Here is a 24,486-nt window from a genome sequence, read left to right as displayed (position 1 = left end):
TTACACAACTGGTTTCTATTTTATGCTGTTAGTTGACATTTAAGAAGTTTAATGTTTTGGGGCGGGAGTAGATAGCATAATGGTTATGTAAACAAACTGCTATGCCTGAGGCTCTGAAGTCCCAGGTTCAATCCCCTGCACCACCATAAGCCAGAGCTGACTAGTGCTCTGGTTAAAAAAAAAAAATGTTTTAATATTTTCTATACCTGCTACTAGGGGCTTATAAGAAACAACAAATTTACAACCATCTGGGGAGGAGGGAAATAGATGCCTGGTAGGCCACATGACTTGCCATTAACCCCAAGTTGCTACCAGCCTAATTTAAAGTGAAATCTGGGAACCAGGAGAATAGCTTACAGCATAGGGTGTGTGCCTTGCTGTGCCACATTGAGAAAAGGATACAGGGACTGCACTGTCCTATGAAATGAGAAAAGGAAAGAGGATTCACTTGCAAAAAAACCTGCATATTTGGGGTTATAGCACTGCGATACCACGCACTCGATCACGTGTGCACACTCTCACTATAAATGGAAGCCTAAGGTGGAGTGCTATTTGCATATCATGTTGGTTTTGTTCCACCCCAAGGTTTTTCACTGGAGTTTGACACTTTCATGACTCCATCACTATCAGCAGACTTTTTTAAAAATTTTTTTACTATTGGATAAAGACAAATTGAGAGGAGAGGGAAAGATGGACACCTGCAGCTCTAGCACTCATGAAGTTTCCCCCTATAGGTGAGGACCAGGGGGTTCTGAACTCAGGTCTTTGCGCACTGTAATGTGTGCACTTAACCAGGTGGTGCTCTTGCGTGGCTCCTCGGGATACGCCTTCTCAAATTGAGGGTATGAGACAGGAGAGTACTACAACTACATGCTTTAGTTCATATGAAATTTCCCAGGTCCTCTCATGATAAAATGTGCTCTACAGCAAGGCCTCTCAGCCAGGGCTTGGGGTTTTAACACTATTGGTTCAAGAATGGTATGCTATTGAAAATAAGTGGGGACCCTTTTTAATTTTCTGAAAAAACTGATATTCAGTCTCTGCCTTCTAAATAATGATTCTGAATAATATTGGATTAATGAGTCCATCATTCAGTGAACCATTATTTAGGAATTAAGAATTCAACAAAACTTTGTGTCCTAACCTATTTGAAATGTAAATATGTTAGCATGGGTTTAAATAAACCAGTACCTGAAATAAATGTGGTCATTTGTCTTTAATCAAAATGATTACATAACAACCAAGTACTCTTTTTCATTGGTGAGAAAAGTGATTATGTAAGAACTCTTGCTATGTGGTCCGGGAGGTGGCGCAGTGATAGCGCTTTGGACTCTCAAGCATGAGGTTCTGAGTTCGATCCCGGGCAGCACATGTGCCAGAGTGATGTCTGGTTCTTTCTCTCTCCACGTATCTTTCTCATTAATAAACAAAATCTTTAAAAAAAAAAAAAAAAAACTTTTGCTATATTGTAATAACCTGTATTAGAGCTTCATATGCAAGAAAACAAAGTTATCACTCCTGAGTTTGAGTACATTATGCAGTTAAATACAAATATCAAAGATTACTATTTTAATATTCCCTTTTGTTGCCCTTGTTTTATTGTAATTATTGCTGTCATTGTTAGGACCGAGAGAGGGGGAGATATAGACACCTGCAGACCTGCTTCACCGCCTGTGAAGCGACTCCCCCCGCAGGTGGGGAGCTGGGGCTGCAACCGGGATCCTGAAGCCATCCTTGTGTTTTGTGCCACATGCGCTTAACCCCCTGCACTACCGCCCAACTCCCAAAGTTTATTTTCCCTATTGTTACAGGACAGAGAAATGGAGAGAGGTGGGGAGAGAAAGACAGCTGCACACTGCCTGTGAAGCGACTCCCCTGTAGGTTGGGAGCTGGAGGCTCAAACCTGGATCCTGATGCTGGTCCTCGAGCTTTGCACCATGTGCGCTTAACCCACTGCGCTATTGCCCGACTCCCTAAGTTTACTATTATACATACTTTATACATAAAACTTATTTTAGGCACAAGGACTGGTGTAAGGATCCTGGTTCAAGCCCCTGGCTCCCTACCTGCAGGGGAGTCACTTCACAAGCTGTGAAGCAGGTCTGCAGGTGTCTCTCCCCATCTTCCCCTCCTCTCTCCATTTCTGTCATATCCAACAACAATAATAACTACAATAAAACAAGGGCAACAAAAGGGAATAAATACTAAAAGAAAAAAACATTTCAGAATTGTGCTTTAAGTAAACCCTGGTTAAAAAAAAAAAATCTAGAGAACAAAAGCATGTCTAATGATTATTTGTGTGGCCAGGGAGGTGATACAGTGGCCAGAGACGAATTTAAAAACATGAGGTCCAGGGAGTCAGGCGGGTTAAGCGCACGTGGCGCAAAGTTTTAATGGACCCGCTTAAGGATCGCTGTTCCAGCCCCCGGCTCCCCACCTGTAGGGGAGTCACTTCACAGACCATGAAGCAGGTCTGCAGGTGTCTGTCTCTCCCCCTCTGTCTGCCCCTCCTCTCTCCATTTCTCTCTGTCCTATCCAACAACGATGACATCAGTAACTACAACAATAAGGCAACAAAAGGAAATAAAAATTTAAAAGCCATGAGGTCCCAAGTTTGATCCATGGCATCACCTATGCCAGTCATGCTCTGGTTCACTCTATCTTGTGTTATTTAAAACCAGTTCTTGTGGCCTAGGAAGTAGCACAGTGAATCAAATATTGAATCATCAAGCATGAGGTCCTGCATTTGACCCTTAGTAGCACATGTGCCATAGTGTTCTGGTTTTATTAATGAGAAAGATAGACATTACTCTGGTACATGTGCTGTTGGGAATTGAACTCGGGACTTGATGCTTGAAAGTCCAGTGCTTTATCCACTACACCTCCCGGGCCACCTGTTTCTCTTTCCTGCTTTTTCTCATTATTTAAAATATTTTTACTTGCATATTTGTAATCATGCATTCTATATGAAAGTCATCAAATAGCTTTGTCCAGACTGACGAGTTTTGTTTTAAATGTTTCATTTTATTTAATGAAGATAGACACTGAGGGAATGTGGGGAGGGAGAAACACCTACTACACTTTCACCACTTAAGAAGCTTCCCCCTCGCAGCTGGCAATCAGGGCTTGGATCCTTGCACATTGTAAAGCTGGCTCAACCTGCTCATTCAGCCTGGTGTGCCACTGCCTGGCCTCAAGTTATATTATGAAGCCTAAAATGTTAACTTGTATATGTTCCAGTTTTTAGTTACTAAACATTCTTATAAGCTCTAGTAACCTTTTAAAGGTAGAATAACCACATGAATGCTGTGAAGAATGTTACATAGACTAGCTACTTGACCTTGGGCAAATTTCTCATTACCCAAAAAAAGGGAAGGTTAGGGGCTGGGTGGTGGTACATCTGGTTGAGCGCCCATGTACAATGCAGAATGATCCAGGTTCAAGTCCCCAGTCTCCACCTGTAGATAAAAAGCTTCACAGGGGGAGTCGGGCTGTAGCGCAGTGGGTTAAGCGCAGGTGGCGCAAAGCACAAGGACTGGAATAAGGATCCCAGTTCGAGCCCCCGGCTCCCCACCTGCAGGAGAGTCGCTTCACAGGCGGTGAAGCAGGTCTGCAGGTGTCTATCTTTCTCTCCTCCTGTCTTCCCCTCCTCTCTCCATTTCTCTCTGTCCTATCCAACAACAACAACAACAATAATAACTACAACAATAAAAACAAGGGCAACAAAAGAGAATAAATAAAAATAAAAAAGCAAAAAAAAAGCTTCACAGGTGGTGAATGAGTGCTGCAGGTGTCTCTATCTCACCCTTCCATCTCCATTTCCCTCTTGTCTATCCAATACATAATTTTAAGTGGGTATTGATACCTGATTTAGAAACAGGACACAATGGTTAACACACATTGTATAGCATGTAGGAAGTTGGGACGGATAGTTTTAGGAAATAAACTCAGATGTGTTCTAAAGTTAACTATTGTGTGTTTAAATTCCTATCTCAATATCTGAATATGTATTTACCCACTACACCCTTTTTTCTTTGTTCACACAGAAGTTAAATGTGCTAGGTATACTCTCGGTTCTTAAATTGGCTTAATACAGCTATCTTAGTGTTCAAACTTACTCTTAGCAAGTAAGACTTCAGGAGTATTTTAGAAACCAATACTGTAAACATAGCCAAATGAATTTATAACATATATGGTACCAGGAACGTTCTCTTAATCACCTGACAATTTTTAATTTTTTTCTATTATCTCTATTAGAAACAGCCAGGTGGTCCAGGAGGTGGTGCTTTGGACTCTCAAGCATGAGGTCCCGAGTTTGATCCCCAGCAGCACATACGCCAGTGATGTCTGGTTCTTTCTCTTTCCTCCTTTTTCATAATTAAATAATAAAAAAAAAAAGAGGGTCGGGCGGTGGCACAGTGGGTTAAGCGCACGTGGCGCAAAGCGCAGGGACCGGAGTAAGGATCCCGGTTCGAGCCCCCAGCTCCCCACCTGCAGGGGAGTCGCTTCACGGGCGGTGAAGCAGGTCTGCAGGTGTCTATCTTTCTCTCCCCCTCTCTGTCTTCCCCTCCTCTCTCCATTTCTCTCTGTCCTATTCAACAGCAAAGCAACTCAACAATGGCAATAATAACCACAACGAGGCTGCAACAACTAGGGCAACAAAAGGGGAAAAATGGCCTCCAGGAGCTGTGGATTCATGTGCAGGCACCGAGCCCAGCAATAACCCTGGAGGAAAAAAAAAAAAAAAAGAAACAGCCAGAAATTTAGGGAGAGATAGAGAGGAAGAGAGCTAGACAACTGCAACAGTGTTTCACCACTTGCAAAGCTTTCCCCTGCAGGTGGGGACTGGGGGCTCAATCCCAGGTCCTTAAGTATTATAACATGTGCTCAACCAGGTGTGCCACTATCCAGCCCACCCACCTGAAAACTTTGAACTAGTTTAGGTTCTGAAAGCAACAGCTCATTTGGGGTTTTTGTATATGTAGATTATGACACCACCCTGGAATAGGCCATTCCCAGGAATGAACCTAGGGTCCTATGCATGCAATTCTATTACTGAGTCACTTCCCTGGCTATTCATCAGGGACTTTGGTCCCCAACCCCTTTGGGTTTATTGGTTTTATTTTAGATGGAGACAACAAGGCAATTAGAGTGAAAAACCACAGCACTGCAACTTCTTCCAGTGTAGGGGCCAGGCTCAAATCCAGGTTGCCATATATGGCAAACCAGCACACCAAGTGAGCTATTTCATGTCCTTTATTTAGGATTTAAAAAAGCAAATTAGATGGGCTGGGAGATAGAAAAGTTATGCAAAAATACTTCCATACCTGAGACACCAAAGGCCCAGGTTCAATCAATCCCCAGCAGCATCATAAAACAGAACTTTATGGGGGTGGGGGGTGGGGGGTGATGGATGATCTTGTACATAGACACAGAACCAGTAAGTCAGGCGGTAGCGCAGTGGGTTAAGCGCAGGTGGCACAAATCGCAAGGACTGGCATAAGGATCCTGGTTTGAGACCCTGGCTCCCCACCTGTAAGGAAGTCGCTTCACAAGTGGTGAAACAGGTCTGCAGGTGTCTAATAAAAAACAATTAAAAAAAACATAGAGACGGAACAAAAGATCTGACCACAAGTATCACAATTTCAGCTATTGGTAACAGTGAAGCTAAATCAGAAAAATTTTACTTGCTAGGTAGACTTTGAAGCAAAGTTTAACAAAACAGCATTAGATTATTGGCACTTCAGCAATGTCATATGGGAATGTTTGGAAATTTCCACTCTAATAACATTTTAGCTGTGATCCAAGAACTGATTGTATTTGACTTTAGCTTTGTCAGTCTAATTCTATAAAATAAATTCATACAAACCAAAGAAGCTGACAAGTATTAGAAAATATCAATGTTCCCTGAAATACTGTAACTCTCAAAAGCATTATCTTTATTAGGAATGAATATTGATAAATATTTTAGGACTCATATATCTCTAGATACATGAAAGTTCCAATCAGGTGTGTCCGATCAAAGACTTCTTACATGTGAAGAACATTTATTATTTACATTCAAGTTTTTCACAGATTTTTTTTTTAAATTTTTTTATTTAAGAAAGGATTAATTAACAAAACCATAGGGTAGGAGGGGTACAACTCCACACAATTCCCACCGCCCAATCTCCATATCCCACCCCCTTCCCTGATAGCTTTCCTATTCTCTATCCCTCTGGGAGCATGGAGATTTTTTTTTATATCAACAATGACTAATTTTACTTTGATTTTTTTTTTAAAAGAATTTATTTATTCATGAGAAAGATAGGTGGAGAGACAGAAAAAAACAGACATTACTCTGGCACATGTGCTGCTGGGGAACGAACTCAGGGCCCCATGGTTGAGAATCCAAAATGCTTTATCCACTGCGCCACCTCCCAGACCACTTTACTTTGATTTTTAAAAACTTTTACCTGGATGGGAACCAGGGGAGGGGGGAAAAAAAAAAAAAAAATTTTACCCGTACTTGGCCACTCAAAAATTTCAAGATACATCAAAATAAAGGATATGCATTTTCAGAATTTTGCCACCTAATCTAAAAGGTAACGTATATATAAAGAGCTGCAAGCCAAATACTGCAGTATAAAATAATAGTAAAAGATTGGTACAAGATTGTTTAAAAAATGTCACAGCAACACTGAGTCAATCCCACACCAATAAAAAAATGAGTTATTTTAATACTCACAATTCCTAGATTTCTAGTTTTTCAGATTGAAAACTAGACCTTCTGACTCATTTCTGCTTGACATATTTCTACCCAACAGAAGCATAAAAGGCTTACCATGTATTTGTTGCAACTCTAGTAAAATTTAGTTTGCTATTTTATTTACCTACAATACTAGCCCTATTTCTCCAATAACAGTGGTTAGTCTTTGGTGTACAGAATAAACCTATTCAGATGTGAAACTTCAACGATAAATGGCTTTCCACAGGGACTCCTTCAGTAAATGTAAAGTGTGGCATAGTGTATTCCTTAAATCATGCAGAATATTAGATAAACTTTGGTAAACAGATATAGACACTTCAGAAAAACATATTGAAGTGATTTCATTTAGAAAGGTTATTATGTGTTGGTTAAAAAAGAGAATCAGCATCAGAATCACTGAAATCAGGGTAACTATAACAACATTTAGAATCTTAAAAAATTCAACTTCATTTTCATCCTTATCAACACATGAACATGGCATCCTTTGTGAAGAAATTCTCATTTCTGGAATGAAAAGTTTCTCAACCTGTCCAATTTCTGTTTTATTCCAGTCTTCTTTCAATACTTGGCTTACTCGAGGATAAATCTGAACAGGTTGGACTTCAGGAAGTGGTCTTTGTTTCAAAATTTGCACACGCTGGCGGACTTCGTCAACTTTTTCAAGAAATTTAAGTGGAGACTCTTCTTGTAAAGACGTTGTCAGTGTCATTAATTCAAGTTGTTGCTCTCTTATTTCTCTCACTCTTTCAATTTGTGGAGTATATTCTTGACTAATCAGATTGCCAACATCAGAGAGAGCAGTTAGGAAAAAATGTTTTTTCTTCTCTAATATGTCAGTAAGCTCCTTAAAATATTGTAGAACAACTTCCTTATCACCTTGGAGCATCTTCTCTGAGTGAGATTTTTGATCTTCTAGCTTTTCAATGACATGAGTGAGATCTGTCCAGTATGTGTCCGTTAACTGTTCAATCAATTTTTGGGGCGTGTCCTTTTCTTTTAGATAGGCACTCTGAAGATCATCAATAGGATGGCCATGATGTTGACCTATGGTTAGGCATTGACCGCAGACCAATTTTTTATCCAGTAGACAATAGACATTTAATGGTTGCTGGTAATGTTCAGGGCAAGTGACAATATCTGGATGATCTTCTCGCTGGTACTTTTCAATAATAGCCCTTAATGCAAAATTAACAGGTAAAGATTCAATACCAGTTGGGGCAATTTCAATAATACTTCTGCAATTAGGGCATTTGAGTGGGATTCGTAAAGGCCTCCAGATATAAAAGTTACCAGATGCCTGAAGTACATTTTCTAAACAATTTCTACAAAATGTGTGAGAGCATGGTAGTACACGAGGATCTTCAAAAATACTGTAGCAAATCGGACATGTTAACTCATCTTCAAAATTGTGCATTTCCTGTCAAAAGAAAAAAAAAGTATTTTAAATCTTACACATAACAAAGACATGCACATTCTGTAATTTTAAGTGTGAACTTCCAAAATGTGTATGAGACTGTCATTCAAAGAAAATAAGATATTTACTAAGATTTTTTTAAATGTAGCTTTCTTAGTAGGGTGGTTCTTAGTATGGAACACTGAATAAGTAGGCATCTTTAAGAGCCAATTATTCTGGGACAAAAATAATGCTAACAAAACAACTCTAGCTAATTTGTAATAAAATACTTCAAATTAATGTTTCTATGTATGTAATGGAAACTAAAATTCAAAGTGTTCTACTGAATTATATTTAGTGATTCTAACTACTTTGTGCAATTTTACACTCTAAGAAGATTTTCTTCTTTTTTTTCTTTCTTTTTTTTGTTTAACCAGAGCATTGCTCAGCCCTGCCTTGTGATTCGGGGGATTGAATGTGGGACCTTAGACACTCAGGGATGAAAGTCTTTGCATAACCATTATGCTATCTACTCCTACCCTTAAGACTTTTTTTTTTTTTTTAATGAGAGCACTGCTCAGCTCTGACTTATGGTGGCCAGGGATTGAACCTGGGACCTCTAAGCATAACCATTGTTATCTCCCAGTCCTATTATAAGATTCTAAAATTAAAACTATATACACTACACGTAATGAGTAGGCAAGACTATTAAGTAACAAGTTAAGCTCAGCAAAATTAAATTCCTCAAAAGACTTCAGATGTTCCCAGTAAACTTAAGTTTTAAACTGAAGTCTTTTGAAGAACAATATATATATATATTATATTATAATATATAATATATATGTATATATACACATATATATGTATATATATATTATTATTTCTTATTTATTTTTCTTCCAGGGTTATCACTGGGGCTCAGACAAATCCACTGCTCCTGAAGGCCATTTTTTCCCTTTTTGTTGCCCTTGTTGTCTATCACTGTTACTGCTGTTGTTGTTGTATAGGATAGGACAAAGAGAAATGAAGAGAGACAGGGAAGACAAAGGGGGAGAGAAAGAATGAACCTAGGACCTTAGAGTTTCATGCCTGAGACTCTGAGATCCTAGATTCATTCCTGAGCACCACCATATACTGTACTCTGGTCTTACTTTCTCTCTTTCATTAAAAATAAGTAAATAAAATACTTTAAAAATATAAATTATGGGGGATCATGTGGTAGCGCAGTGGGTTAAGCGCACCTGTAGTGGGGTCCCTTCATGAGTGGTGAATCAGGTCTGTAGGAGTCTTTCTCTCCGCCTCTCTGTCTTCCCCTCCTCTCTCCATTTCTCTCTGTCCTATCCAGTAACGACATCAGTAACAACAACAATAAAACATAGGGTAACAAAAGGGAATAAATATTTTAAATTATTATTATAAAATTTAATAATTTTAATAAAAATATTAATTTCCATTAATACTCATTTAGTTGGTAATTTATTTACCACACTATTAGTCAGTTTTCCTTCATAAAAGAAATGTAGCAGGAATTCAGGTACTCCAGCATCAAAAACAAGACAAATTTGTACCCCATCACCTCTTGCAGTCTTTCTTGTATACTCCATACAATTTACAAGTCACAGTTCAGCCTTAAAAAGGGGGGGCAGGGGGGGGCACACCTGGTTGAGGACACATGCTACAAAACGAAAGGACTCAGGTCCTAGCCCCTGGTCCCCACCTGCAGGGGGAAAGCTTCACAAGTGATGAAGCAGTGCTACAGGTGTCTCTCTCTCTCTCTCTCTCTCTCCCTCTTAATCTCCCCTTCCCTCTCAATTTTTGGCTGTATCTATCTAATAAAGATAATAAAAATTCTGAAAAAAAAAAAAATCTGAGGAGACAGCACAATGCTTATGCAAAAGAATTTCTTTCATGCCTGAGGCTCCAAGGTCCCAGGTTCAATCCCCAGTACCACCAAAAGCCAGAGAGCTGAACAGTGCTCTGGTCTTTCTCTATGTATCTTTCTCTTTGTATCTCTATCTCATTAAAATAAATTAAATTGAAAAAATTAATTAAATTGAAAAAAATGTGACATCACTATGTAAGAAATCTTAAAATGGAAAACTATTTTATTTTTGCCACCAGGGTTACTGCTGTGGCTTCATGTTTGCAAAGTGACTCAGGACTCCCAGAGGTCCTTTTTTTTCCTGATAGAGACAGAAGTCATCGAGGAGGAGCAGAGAAAATAAAACAGAGAGAGATGCGCCTAGAGATACCAATAGTATTGCTCAGTATTGCTTCATCACTCCTGAAGCTTCCTTTCTGCAGATGAGAAGTGGGGGCTTGAACCCAGGTCTTCACACATAGTAATGTGTGCACTCTACCAAGTATACCACCACTTGGTCTTTTAAAACTGATTTTGAGGGCGTACCTGGTTAAGCACACATATTACAGTGTGCAAGGGCCCGGGTTCAAGCCCCTGGCCCCCACCTGCAGGGGGAAAGCTTCATGAATGGTGAATTAAGAGCTGCAGGTTTCTCTCTATCTCCTTCCCCCCAATTTCTCTGTCTCAATCCAATAATTAATAATTAAAAAAGAAAAAGTTAAAAGTTAAAAAAAAAAAAAGCTGATCTTAAGGAAGCCAGGAAATAGCTCACCTAGTTAGTATTGCCCACTTTACCATGTACAAGGCTCTGGTTTTAAACACTGGCATTAAATGGGAGCACCATGGATGGTAGAATGGTACTGTGCTATGTCCCCCTCTCCCTTTTCTTCTTTGTTCCTAAATAAAAAAAAACTGGACCCGGAGGTCACTCCACATTGTTGCGACATGTGCAAGACCCTAAGTTCATTCCCTGGCACCACATTTAAAAAAAAAAAATTACATAACAAACTCATTCATGAGAAGTCAGAAAAAAAAGTCAGAACTAGTTAACTGAAACAAAACTGATTAAAAATAAGTTTCGGGAGTCGGGCAGTAGTAGCACAGCAGATTTAGCGCATGTGGCGCAAAGCGCAAGGACCGGCCCAAGGATCCCGCTTGGAGCCCCGGCTCCCCACCTGCAAGGGAGTCACTTCACAGGCGGTGAAGCAGGTCTGTATATGTCTATCTTTCTCTCCTTCTCTGTCTTCCCCTCCTCTCTCCATTTCTCTCTGTCCTATCCAACAACGACGACATCAATAACAATAACAACAACAAAAAACAACAAAGGCAACAACTCCCCATCTCCAGGGGAGTCACTTCACTTCACAGGCAGTGAGGCAGGTCTGCAGCTGTCTTTCTCTCTCTCTGTCTTCCCCTCCTCTCTCCATTTCTCTCTGTCCTATCCAACAACGACAACATCAACAATGGCAATAATAATAACCACAACAAGGCTACAACAACAAGGGCAACAAAAGGGGGAAAAAATGGCCCCCAGGAGCGGTGGATTCATGGTACAGGCACCGAGCCCAGCAATAACCCTGGAGGAAAAAATAAAATAAAATAAATTTTTAAAAAATTTAAAAATTCCCTACCTATAGGGAGTCACAAGAGGTGAAGCAGGTCTGCAGGTGTCTGTCTTTCTCTCCCTTTGTCTTCCCCTCCTCTCACCATTTCTCTCTGTCCTATCCAATGATGACATCAATAGTAATAATAACTACAACAATAAAACAAGGGCAACAAAAGGGAATAAATATTTTTTAAAAGAAAAAAATGTAAAAAAAAGTTAGCAGAAAACTGTCAGTAGAAAAATATGTATAATCACACTAGATGTGTAAAAATATATGTAAATCAATAAGCAGTCCACAAAGACAAAAAGTGAAATGGTGGTTACTAGAGGGAGTAGGAACTAGATAATTACTAATTAGTGGGTATAATTTCAGTTTGTGAAAACGTTCTGGAGATAGATGGTTATGATGGCTGCATAAGGTGAATGAACTTAATACTATTTAACCACTTAAAAGTAGTTAAAATGGGGCCAGGCAGTGACGCGTAAGGACCCAGGTGTAAGCCCCTGGTCCCCACCTGTAGGGGGGAAGCTTCATGAGCAGTGAAGTAGGGCTGCAGGTGTCTCTCCCCTCTCTATCTCTCCCCTTGATTTTTCTGTCTCTAACCAATAAATAAATTAACAAAAATTAAAAAAAATAAAGTAGTTAAAATGGTTAATTTTGTTATATTTGAACACACAAAAAAAAAACTCTAAAAATCTAAGTATTTTGCCTATTATTGAGCCTATCCTCTGCCAAATTAATTTGATGTAGTTGACAGAAATTGAGAGCAGAGGAGAACATATAGAGGTAGAGAGAAAGAGACACACCTGCAACCTTGTTTCACCACTCATGAAGCTTCTCCTTTACAGGTGGGGACCAGGGGTTAAAACTTAAGCACGGCGACATGTGCTGACTCAGGCAGGTGCACCACTGCCCAGTCTCCTGACAAATTATTTTGAAAATCAAACTGTATTCTGAACTTTTTTGAGCAAAGTCCAAGGGTGGGAGTGTGATATAATGGCTAGAGTACTGAACAATCAAGCATGAGGTCCCAAGTTTGATCACCAGCCAGACTGATGCTCTGGTTCTTTCTTCCTTTCTCTCTCTCTTTCTCTCTCTCATTAAAAATGTCTTTATTGAAAAAGTAAATAAATCTCTATTAAAAAAGTGCAAAGATATAATAGTAATCAGTATTAAATGTTATTTTTCTCTTATCAGTCCTAAAAGTCCAAGTAAAAATTGGTAACTCAAAAAGATAGTCTCCTAAAAATATGAATATTAAAGAAATGTGAGTATTAAAAATATTTTCTCTTCAGAAATAAACCTGAGGCTAACACATGTACTTATAAGTTACCTTACAATTTTCTTTTAAGTGTCAAACATAATTCCATTTTCCTAAGCATTTTCAACAGTCTTTCTCCCTCTGCTGACTTCCTATGTCTCTCTAGTACATTACAATCAGCGGATGATGGAGAATTAAGTAGTATCAAAAATACCAGTATCATATGAACCTGTGTAAACTTTTTTTTTAAGTCTTAACTCACTGATGTCTTTCATCTCTATACATGAATGGTTATAAAACACCCATTACTTTTTACAACCTCTGTCGAGAAATTATGTTTACCACTTTATAGAGATAGATGACTTGCTCTAAAACATCACAGTGTGAATCAGCTCTAAGTCTGGGGAAATTCAAGAGGCAACACCCAGATTGGGCTCTCATTCCTTCAAGCTTTTAACTGACAAAACAGCACATTTCATACAATTCAGATTTAACTTTAAAAGTCCCACAAGTGAGACATCTATATATATATATAAGGCAAGGTTTAAGAAATACTTTCATATATATAAAAATAATGAAGGATAACCTTAATTTTCAGTGTAAAAAAAAAAAAAAAAAAGGATGGTCACATCTGATTTTAACTCTACCCATTTTCCTGGATTTTGACACCAACCTCCTCAAACTAAAAATGTAACTATTTATGTACTTTAGGAACTGACAAGTTAGTTTTCATTTGATGAAAAATACACCAAATGTAAAGCAATATTAATGCCAAAATTACCTGAAATATAAAAACTACACCTTGTGGTCCGGGAGGTGGTGCAGTGCATAAAGCATTGGACTCTCAAGCATGAGGTCCTGACCATTTCAATCCCCAGCAGCACATGTACCAGAGTGAAGTCTGGTTCTTTCTCTCTCCTACCTTTCTCATGAATAAATAAATAATTCTTAAAAAAAAAAATCTTACCAGAACAGTTAAGTTATGGTACCTTATTTAAAACATAACCACTTAGTCCTTGAGGAATGCAGTTCAATGTGTAAACAAATGAGTACTGTAAGATGTCCAAGTAGGGGCCGGGTGGTGGCGCACCTGGTTGAGTGACATATTACAGTGCGAAAGGACCTGGGTTTGAGCCCCTTGCCAGACCTGCAGGGGGAAAGCTTTGCGAGTGGTGAAGCAGGGCTGCAGGTGTCTATCTCCTCCTCCCCTCTCAATTCCTGGCTGTTTCTATCCAATAAACAAGGGTTAAAAAAAAAAAAAAAAGGAGTGATGGTATCTTGTCTTATAAAAGAAAAAAAAAAAGATCTCCAAGTAATTTAAGTAACAAAAACATTTTGCAGATCTGTACACATAAAATAATACCCCATAGAGAGGGGGAGAAGAAAAAGACAGTTACAAGATACATACATACTTGTAAAACTTCTGGAAGGGCACAAAAAAAAGTTAAGTGAATAACTTTAGGGGACAGGTCAGATGAAGACGTTGCTAACTGCCCACTTTATGCTCCTATGTGCTTTGAATTTTATAAGCCACCAACATATATCTTTTTTCCAAAAGATTTTTTTTTTAATCATCTTGTGTGGTCCAAGAGGTGGCTCAGTGGGAAAAGCACTGGACTCTCAAACATAAGCTCCTGAGGTCAGTCCCCAGCAGCATATGTACCAGAATGATGTCTAGTTCTTTCTTTCTCTCTCTCTCTCTCTCTCTCTCATAAATAAATAAATAGGGAGGGATCAAACCTGGGATTTTGGAGCTTCAGGCATGAGAGTCTCTTTGCAGAACCATTTATGTTATGGCTTTCATCCCCTAATTTCCTTATTAACCTAATAAGCCAGTCAATAGGTTAAAAAAATAAAATTGCATAATGGCTATGCAAACAGACTTTCATTCCTGAGGCTCCAAAGTCCTAGGTTCAATCCTCCGCACCATCATAAGCCACAGCTGAACAGTGCTGTGGTTTAAAAAAATAAAATAAAATAAATCAATTTTTTTTTCACCTTGCAATTCACATCATACACTCAATGAAAAAGTGTATCTACAGCAAATTTCTTTGCTATTCAGTGAATTTCCTAATGCTCACCTGTTTTGTTGCTCTTCTGATTCAAGCACAGAATATTCTTTATCTTCTCCAACTTTTCCAGACGCTTTTATTCTTCTTCTAAAATCAAACACAACGGTTTACTGAACTTGTTAGAATTACAATCTCAAAAACATGTGAAAGACATCACAGGCACGCTGATCTGTTTTTGATGTTTACCTTCCCTGAGCAGTGGCAAGTATCAACAGTATGGGCCGGAGCAGCCAAGGGGAGCAGCTGATTGCACGCTGACAATCCCCAAGTGGCCTGTGACCAAGCACATCGTCACAAAGGGCCCTGTGCAGCGCGTCGGGCCGGGCATCTTATGAGCTGCCCGACACTAACCAGCAGCGCTGATGACCGCACAAACGCGGTCGTGGCGGCTGAGGTTTAACTGCAGGACGAACAGCAGTCGCGGGAACGACAGTTTCTGCCACCTGCAGAATGAAGTCTGGACTTGGGGTTATGGCCTCTCCGTGCCGTCACCGACCGCCCGGGCACGGCGCTGCCTCTCAGTACTGAACTTTTCTGTCTGTGAAATGGGTGTAACCTTACACGTGAGAGGCCCTCACACGGCTCAATCGGAGTCTCCTGCTGCACTTCCACTTCTAGAGGATCCAAGACTAAGCCCTAGAGAAGGCGAGTCTGCAGCCGGGGACCTCTGTCCACCCTCACCCCCCACTTCTCCCCGCCCCCGCTACACCCCGCCTCCTCGCCCTCAAGCCCGATTCTCACCCCGCGCCCACGCTCCCCATCTAGCCCCAAACACACCAGCCTGTGCTCTCTGTAAAGCAGAGGGGCTCCCAGTCACCTTCCAGGTCCCAGGAAGTGTCCCTCACACTTAACTCCGGGAAGGAGTGGGTTCGCCACCCAAGACACTCCTGGACACGCCCCTCCCCGCCCCGCCTCCGCCGCGGGCTCCGCAAGGGCCCCTCCATGGGGCGGGGCCTCACCGCGCAGGCGCAGTCTCAGGCGACATTCAACTGAGCGCCCCGGACCAATGGGCGCGAACGCGGGTCGGACGTTCGAAATTGAACCGCGCGGGCCTGGAGGGCGTGGTCTCTGGAGCGGGCGCAGGCCTGGGGGCGTGGCCTAGCGGTGGCGGATGTCTGCGCCCTGGAAGTCGCAGTAGTTTTGGTGCTGCCAAGGTCGGGCCTGGCCCGGGGTTCTGCCAGAGAGTGGCACCTGGGCCCAGGCGAGGCAGGCATGGTGGCAGTCAGCAGTTCCTAAACGGGGCTTCATGGGACGATTCCTACACCAATAGTTGCGAGTGAGTCTGGATTCCAGACTTTGAGGTGTGGCGTCTACCTGGCTCTCCTCCCTGATGGCGTTTGGTGCTGGATCCTCCGTCTGGTTCTTGAGGAATTTTTTTTCTGGAGTCCCTGGTGTGCAAGGGAAACCCACTCCATGCGTCGGAGGCCCCAGGATTCACTCAAGACCACCTTCTGCTTAGAGAATTCCTGATGCCAATTCCGTTTCACCACCAAGTTCTTATTACACCTCCTGAGCCTGCGAAAATCAGAAAATGTCCCCCACCTGCAGGGGGGTGGCTTCACAAGCGATGAAGCAGGTCTGTAGGTGTCTTATCTTTCTCTCCCACTCTGTCTTCCCCTCCTCTCTCCATTTCTCTCTGTCCTATCCAACAGTTGACAACAATAACAACAACAATGATAAACAACAAGGGTAACAAAAGAGAAAAATAGCCTCCAGAAGCGTAGTGCAGGCACCGAGCCCCAGCAATAACCCTGGAAATGAAAAAACAAAAATTTTAGTCATAAAATGTACAGTTTATTAGTCCTTTTCCCCTGTCTTAACCTTTACCCAGATTATGCCCAACCAGTACTGTCTTACCGCAGCTTCCATTTTTAAATACGCCTGGACATCGCATCACGGTTGTACTAAAGAAAACTGTGAACTTTGGCATGAAGCATATTGCCTATGCATCTCGGCGTCAGGTTCTCTTACAACAAACCACAGGAAAAAGTATCCAACAATATAAAGCAAATTAAGTTCAAATCGGTGAAGTCCTGCATCAATCACAGACGTCTTCAGCAAGTTAGCTGTCTAGATTACTTATTAAGTGTGGAATCCGGGATACCCAGAGGCATAACTGTTTTTATATACCTATGGGCATATATACACATGCATTTTTGTATAAAACATTATTGTTGACTAGACGAAGTAAGCAGAGGCAAGCCTGAAAACACAAAAAGGGCCAGCAGTATAGGTCACAAGGACAGTGCACTACTTTTTTTTTAAAAAAAATTTTTATTTATTTATTAATGAGATGGATAGGAGGAGATAGACGGAACCAGCAACCTCATGCTTGAGAGCCCAACATTATCCTCTGGGCCGCCTCCCGGACCACAGATAGTGCACTGCTTTGTCATGCTCCTCCCACCCCCCACCCCCTCAGGTTCTGGAGGCTTCTATCCCATTAAAGGAAGATTTGGACTTGTGATCTCTTTCATTCTCTGTCAGAAGGAAGAAAGGAAGGGAAAGAAAGAGAAAAGGAGTGAAAAAGTAAAGAAACAAAAAAATGCAAAAAAAAAGTTGAGTTTACTTGGGAATAACAAAAAAAATGACATTTTGAGATGAGGCAGGCTATTATTTATGGGCAGGAAAAGGACAGTTCAGCTAGGCTCTGTTAAATTAACACACACACACAGGGGACCTGATGAAGCACACCTGGTAGGCCCCAAGTTTCAACTCCACACCCCATGTAAGTACTACAACATCAGGAGAAATACCACTGGTGGAGTGTTGGTATGAAATCTTCATCCTCATCACCAAAAACAAATCCAGGGAGACCATTCTTGAAAATTCCCTGAGCAGAAGCCAAAGCCAGGCTTATTGTACAATTTCCACCTTAACTCTTTTCACAAGACCAACCTATGTTGTCTCTTGTTAATGTCTCTGGAAGGAGTTTGGTTTTTTGGTAAGTCTTGCATTTTGTACAGTAATAAAGTATACAAACAGGCTTGTAGCTTACAAGCAATAGGTCATACTGCATGGCCTCAGTGTATAGTAGTAGACTAGGTTTGTGTGAATACCCACACTATGGAGTATTCACACAGCAACCTAATCACCTAATAATGGGTCCCTGTCACTAAGCAAAAGTGACTATAGTGCTACAATGAACATGGGGGTGCATATAGTCCTTGCTTGGTTAGGATTTTCCTTTTCTCGAGCAATAGATCCAGAAGTGGAATTGTTGCTGCCTATGGCAGTTCTGTTTCTAGAGAAAATTCCTGACTGTCATCCACAGAGGTGGCACCAATTCCCATTTTCATCAGTGTCCTCCCCACTCCACATCCTCCACACTTATCTCTTATCTTTTTGATGACAGCTTTTCTCACAGGTGTGAGGTGATTTCTGACAGAGGCTGTGATCAGCATCTCCCTGATGATCTGTTTCTGTCTGTTGATAACTCCCTGTGTGCCCGATGCACTCTCCCCATCACAAGAGGGATGATAAGTGGTCCGGGAGGTGGCACAGTGGATAAAGCATCAGACTCTCAGGCATGAGGTCCTGAGTTCAATCCTCGGCAGCATATGTACCAGAGTGATGTCTGGCTCTTTCTCTCTCCTCCTATGTTTCTCATAAATAAATAAATAAAATCTTTAAAAAAAAAAAAGGGGGATGATAAAATGCAGGTCTCTGGAATGGAGAAGGAAGGAGAGGCCATAATCCTGCACCTCCCTCAGGAAACAGAACTGCTGGCTCTGACTTTCTCTGAGGGAGAGGAGTAGCTGTAGTTTCAAATGAAACTAGAAGCATAGCCGATGGAATTCATTTCTTCCCTCCTTTTCTCTCGGTTATCACTGGGGCTTCATCAACTAGTCTGACTTTTTCAGATAGAGAGAGAGATGGAGTGAGAAGGAAAGGCACCACAATACAAAAGCTTCCTTCTGTGCAGTGCGGCCAGGTTAGACAAAGCAGGTTCACAATCTGAGTGAGTGGAACTAATTTCTGAAATAAGATAATGTTTTGCACTTTAAGGAGATCCTGGGACTTTGTGTTGCCAAAGAGTGAACAGGAAAATTTAGCTTGCTGGTGTTTTTATCCAGCACCAGGGTTTTTCCCCATGGAGTATATTTTAAAGAAACTGAAATCAAGTTGCTATGTAGTTGATATGTTGTTCTTCAAGCTACCAGCCAGTTGCATTGCATTGTAAACAAAAGTCATAGTCTCCACCAATATCAATGAACAATTGGAGCTCTAGAACTCTTAAACAAAACAATGTTTGTGATAGTGGAACAATGTTGGCAGACAGGGGCCCATCGTGTGACATCTTCGGCCGGCTGCCACTGTCCACCCTCACTGCCTAGCCGCTCAGTCTCTCTTCCCATTGCCTTCTCTCAGGAGCAAAACCCAGAAAGCAGCTGAGCCTGAGTGAGAAGACTAAAGTCCAGGGATACTCTATTCTTCTTCTAGCGTTTGCCCTTCTTCCATAGCCAGTCAACAGCATCAGGTTGAGCCTGATGTAAAGTTTTGAGACCTCCTTTGAATCTGAAGAGGTGGCAGTCGTTGACTATGTGGGTCATTGTCTGTAGCCGCAGGGGCAGTTCGGGTCGTCTCTGGCTCCCCAGCGATGGAACATAGCGGCGCACCGGCCATGGCCTGTTCGATAGCGATTGAGGAGGGCCCAATCAGAACGTGCTAGGTCAAAGCCCGGTTGACGCTTGCAGGGATCTGTGATGAGGTGTTTGTTCTTTACCTCAGCTGACTGCCAACTCTGTTTCCAAGAGACTGGAACAGAGAAGTTCAGTGTAGGCATAGGGGACCAGATTGGGTGACGAGACGTCAAGCGTTGGACAGGGTGGGCGAAGATATCCACGTATATTGGCAGGTCCGGTCGAGTGTAGACGTGGGAAATGAACTTAGATGATGCCGCATCCTGATGAATATCTGGCGGGGCGATGTTGCTAAGAACTGGCAGCCATGGAACCGGGGTGGAACGGATGGTTCCAGAAATTATCCTCATGGAGGAATATAATTTGGACTCGACCAAGTGGACATGGGGGCTGCGGAACCATACTGGGGCACAGTATTCTGCAGTGGAATAGCATAATGCCAGAGATGATGATCGTAGCGTGGAAGCGCTCGCGCCCCATGAGGAGCTGGCCAGTCTTGCAATGATGTTATTCCTCGCGCCCACCTTTGCTGCAGTTTTTATGAGATGTTCGTGAAATGACAGAAAAGAAGTTTCTTAACTTTCAGTGGGGTTGTGTCCCAACATTCTGAGTTGAAAATATCATAAATAGGGGGGCAGGTAGTGGTGGTCCACCTGATTTAGCACACATGTTACCATGCACAAGGACCTGGGTTCAAGCCCCTGGTCCCCACCTGCAGGGGGAAAGCTTCAGAAGTGGTGAAGCAGTGCTGCAGGTGTCTTGATGTCTCTCTATCTCCCCTTCCTTCTCTATTTCTTTCTTCTTCTATCCAATAAATAAAATATTAAAATAAGAAAATATAAGTAGAATATGCATTTAAGGGGCCTAGTGGTGGTGCACCAGGTTAAGCACACATAGTATGAAGTGAAAGGATCCTCTAGCACCCCACCTGCAGGGAGGTTGCTTCACAAGTGGTGAAGCAGATCTTTAGGTATCTTTCTCTCTCCCTACCTTCCCCTCCCCTCTCAACTTCTTTATATCCTATCAAAAAAAAAAAAAAAAACACCATTTAATACATCTAACCTACTAAATATCACCAGCCTTAAGTATGTGCAAAATATGTACAGTATCCTACATTTGGACAATTATCGTGAATTTTGTCTCAAGAGTATTTGCCCTCCTCTTTTCAGCAGGAGACACAGATGGGTGTATTGTGGACATGATGGGATGTGCAAATACAACAATTAAAAAACTCTGAATACAGTACTCTGCAGAGTACTGTTTGCTTACCCTGGTGTTCATGTGACTAGAATAGTCTTCCTTATGCTTCAACACCACCTGTGTCCATCACACAACATCAGAAAGTAGAGATAAATGGAAATGACAAAGCCATGATTACTGCAGTATAATTATTTCACAGACATTGGTTGAGCATTATCATATACTGAGTCCTGAACTAGATACTAACAAATTTCCATTTCCAGCTAATTCTCATATTCTTGTTTTTTAAATTTTTACTTATAAAGTGAAAACATTGACAAGACCATAGGATAAAAGGGTACAATTCCCACCACTAGAACTCCATATCCCATCACCTCCCCTGATAGCTTTCCTATTCTCTAACCCTCTGGGAATATGGACCCAGGGTGGGAATTGTGTGGAGTTGTACCCATCACATCCTATGGTTTTTGTCAGTGTTTCCTTTTTATAAATAAAATTTTTTTAAAAAAATCCCCTTCCCCCGCCCCCAACCCATCCTTGGCTACTGGGGTTATCTATGCCTATACGACTCTACTGCTCCCAGTGGCTATTTCCTTGTAGAAGTTGAAAGACAGACTTAAGAGGGAGAGAGAGAGAGACAAAGAGAAGGGGAGACAGAAACACTTGCAGCACTGCTCCACCATTGATGAAACTTCCCCCTGCAGGGAAACTGAGGGGTGGAGGATGGGAGGTGTAAACCCAGGTCCATATGCATGGGGACATGTGTGCTCTACAGGATTTGTCACAGCTTGGCCCCTCAATTTTATAGATTTAATATTGGCTTAATTACAATATTAGAACATTTAAAGTTATATATGTAGTTTCATATCTATTTGTGTTTGATTCACCATACTTACCACCAAAACTTGTCACTCATTTTTTTTTTAAAGATTTGTTTATGAGAAAGAGAGGGGAGAGGAGAGGACTGGAGAAGCACTCTAGCATATATGATGCCAGGATTCAAATCTGGGATTTCATGCTTGAGAGACCAACACTTTATGTCCTGTGCTGCCTCCCAGACCATAATCCTGGGATTAAGCTCTAGTCTCATGTCCTGTCTCCCATCCTTCCTTCCTTCCTTCCTTCCTCCTTCCCTCCTTTCTTTTATTCCTTCCTTCTTTCCTTCGCATTGAGCATTTTGTTCAGCTCTGGTTTACAGTGGTGCTAGTGATTTAACCTGGGACCTCAGAATCTCTAGCATGGAAATCTTTTATTTGTGGGGGGGTGGGGGCATGGAAGTCTTTTGGATAAGCCTTGTGTTTTCTCCCCAGACTCATCTTTAATTTTTGTTATTTCTATGGTCGAGCCATAGGGTCTGTGTCCCCATCTATGAAAGCTTCATGAGTGATGAAACAGTGCTACAAGTCTCTTTATCTTTTTTTTAATTTTTTTAAAAATATTTTTATTATCTTTATTTGCTTTATTGGATAGAGACAGACAGAAATTGAGAGGGAGGGGGAGATAGAGAAGGGGAGAGAGAGAGAGAGACCTGCAGCACTGTTTCACCACTTGCAAAGCTTTCCCCATGCAGATGGAACAGGGGTCTCGTACCTAGATCCTTGTGCATTGTAACTGTGTTCAACCAGGTTCGCCACCATCTGGCCCCTAGTTTTTTGGGTTTTTTTTTAACCAGAGATCATTGCTCAGCTCAGGCTTATGGTCATGTGGGGGATTGTACCTGGGACTTTGGAGCCTCAGACATGAGAGTCTCTTTGCATAACCGTTATGCCATCTACACACACACACACACACACACACACACACAAGTCTCTCTCTCTCTCTCCCTACTTCCGTCTTCCCTCTCAATTTCTCTCTCTCTCTAGCCAAAATAAATTTATTTATTTATTTATGTTCTAAACAGAGACAGAGATAGCAAAACTGTGCTTAGCTCTGACATAATGGCCATGCACAGGCCATCTGCATATCTGAAGATTTTGTGCTCAAAAGTACTGAGTTGTGTCCCTAACCTGTGTCTTATCTTCTTACCCTGTCTGCAAGGTCCTGACTTGCTGTCACAGTTTCTCATTTTGAGAATCCTAGTTTCCGTCCTATGCCAACCCCTCTCTGTCCTTTCTGGCTGCAGCCCCCCACCAACCTGGACCTGCTCTCAGGGCCACATTCATTTCACTTTCCTTGCCTGTCTGCCCTGACATCTCTACCTGACTGATTTCTCTAAGAGAATTATTTTCGATGCAAGTAACAGAAAAACCTGCTTATAAGCAAAGCTAAGGAAACCAGGCTTTTTTTTTTTTTTTTTTTCCTCCTCCAGGGTTATTGCTGGGCTCGGTGCCTGCACCATGAATCCACCACTCCTGGAGGCCATTTTTCCCCCCCTTTTGTTGCCCTTGTTCTAGCTTCGTTGTGGTTATTATTATTGCCCTTGTTGACACAATTCGTTGTTGGATAGGACAGAGAGAAATGGAGAGAGGAGGGGAAGACAGAGAAGGGTAGAGAAAGATAGACACCTGCAGACCTGCTTCACCGCCTGTGAAGCGACTCCCCTGCAGGTGGGGAGCCAGGGGCTCGAACCGGGATCCTTACGCCGGTCCCTGCGCTTTGTGCCACATGCGCTTAACCCACTGCGCCACCGCCCGACCCCCGAAACCAGGCTTTTGTTTTTTCACAGAACAAGAAATCTGAAGCTGTGTGTGTCCAACACCTTGGTGACATCAGTGCTCAGGCCCTGCAGCTCTGAGTCTCTCCTACATGTAGCAGGCAGTGACCCTGCCCTAATGTGTTGTCTGCTGGTGTTCAGAGGACAAAAGGGAAAGGAGTGAACTGTGCCAGTCATAGTTATTTCTTTTATCAGGAATGCAAAGACTTTCCAGAAACTCTTCAGTACTCTTCATGCATGTCTTCTTAGCCAGAATTATTTCAAGGGGCTGGGGATAGGCCTGCTAAGGTTGATTTTTACATATTTTTAAAGATTAATTAATTAATTTTAATTTTTATTTGTTATTGGAGGAGACAGAGAGAAATTGAGAAGAGGAGGGGGAGTTAGAGTGGGAAAGAGGCAGAGAAAAACTTGCAGCTCTGCTTCACCACTTATGAAGATTTCCCCCTGCAGGTGGGGACAAGGGGCTTGAACCTGGGTCCTTTGCACATTGTAATGTGAGCACTTAACCAAGTGCACCACCACTTGGTCCCAAAGATTAGTTTATTTGTTTGTTAGTGAGAGAGGGAAACTGAGAGAGAACTAGTGCATCACTCTGACACATGGGATACCGGGGGTTCAGCTTGGGACATCAGGCTTGAGAATCCGAGGCTTCATCCTCTGCATCTCTCAGGCTCTTAATGGTGATTTTTAAAGATACATATACAGAAAATAGATCTTTTAGAATGTAATGGAAAAATAGTAATTCTCAAGAGATGCCTATTTATTTATCTGATAAATAACTTAATAAAACCAACTTTCTCACTTAATGGGACAACTTGGAGAAAGCTAACTTGTAGCAGTTGGAAATACAAAGAGCCAGTTCAGTGGTAGACCTGCTCAGACCTGATTTGTGTGTGTGCTGACAGTAGAGCTACAGTCATAGTTCTGAACGTTCCTAAAATGTTAGCAGCCTTCCCTGACTCGTATGTGCAATAAGGAGCGAAGTCCATATATGGGCTTTGGAGTGAAACCACCCTCAGGAAAGGCACCTGGCTGCCCACACAGG

General features: G+C 41.8%; 1 protein-coding gene across 3 annotated transcripts; it reads right to left on the bottom strand.

Moving 5' to 3' along the window:
• Positions 1–6,005: 6,005 nt before the first annotated feature.
• Positions 6,006–15,848, bottom strand: TRIM59 (tripartite motif containing 59). 3 transcript variants are annotated; one of them, XM_060197565.1, is made up of 4 exons: positions 15,760–15,848; positions 14,952–15,029; positions 6,503–8,165; positions 6,006–6,455 (listed from the first exon to the last, which is right to left on the bottom strand). In XM_060197565.1, exon 3 carries the CDS (start codon positions 8,160–8,162, stop codon positions 6,951–6,953), a length of 1,212 nt encoding a protein of 403 aa, XP_060053548.1. In that variant the 5' UTR covers positions 8,163–8,165; positions 14,952–15,029; positions 15,760–15,848; the 3' UTR covers positions 6,006–6,455; positions 6,503–6,950. The 3 variants fall into 3 exon arrangements, with proteins under 3 accessions (XP_060053548.1, XP_007524122.1, XP_060053549.1); XM_007524060.3 differs by having other exon boundaries at positions 15,720–15,835; XM_060197566.1 differs by lacking the exon at positions 15,760–15,848 and adding an exon at positions 15,521–15,581.
• Positions 15,849–24,486: the final 8,638 nt, after the last annotated feature.

The sequence above is a fragment of the Erinaceus europaeus genome, chromosome 9, assembly GCF_950295315.1.
Source record: "Erinaceus europaeus chromosome 9, mEriEur2.1, whole genome shotgun sequence".
NCBI classification, from domain to species: domain Eukaryota; kingdom Metazoa; phylum Chordata; class Mammalia; order Eulipotyphla; family Erinaceidae; genus Erinaceus; species Erinaceus europaeus.
Note: the sequence above shows the minus strand (reverse complement) of the source record. Positions and strands in the feature narration are given on the sequence as shown.

Coding starts and splice junctions, on each gene's coding strand:
- TRIM59 (XM_060197565.1), bottom strand. CDS start 8,162: ATGCACAATTTTGAAGATGAGTTAACATGTCCGATTTGCTACAGTATT.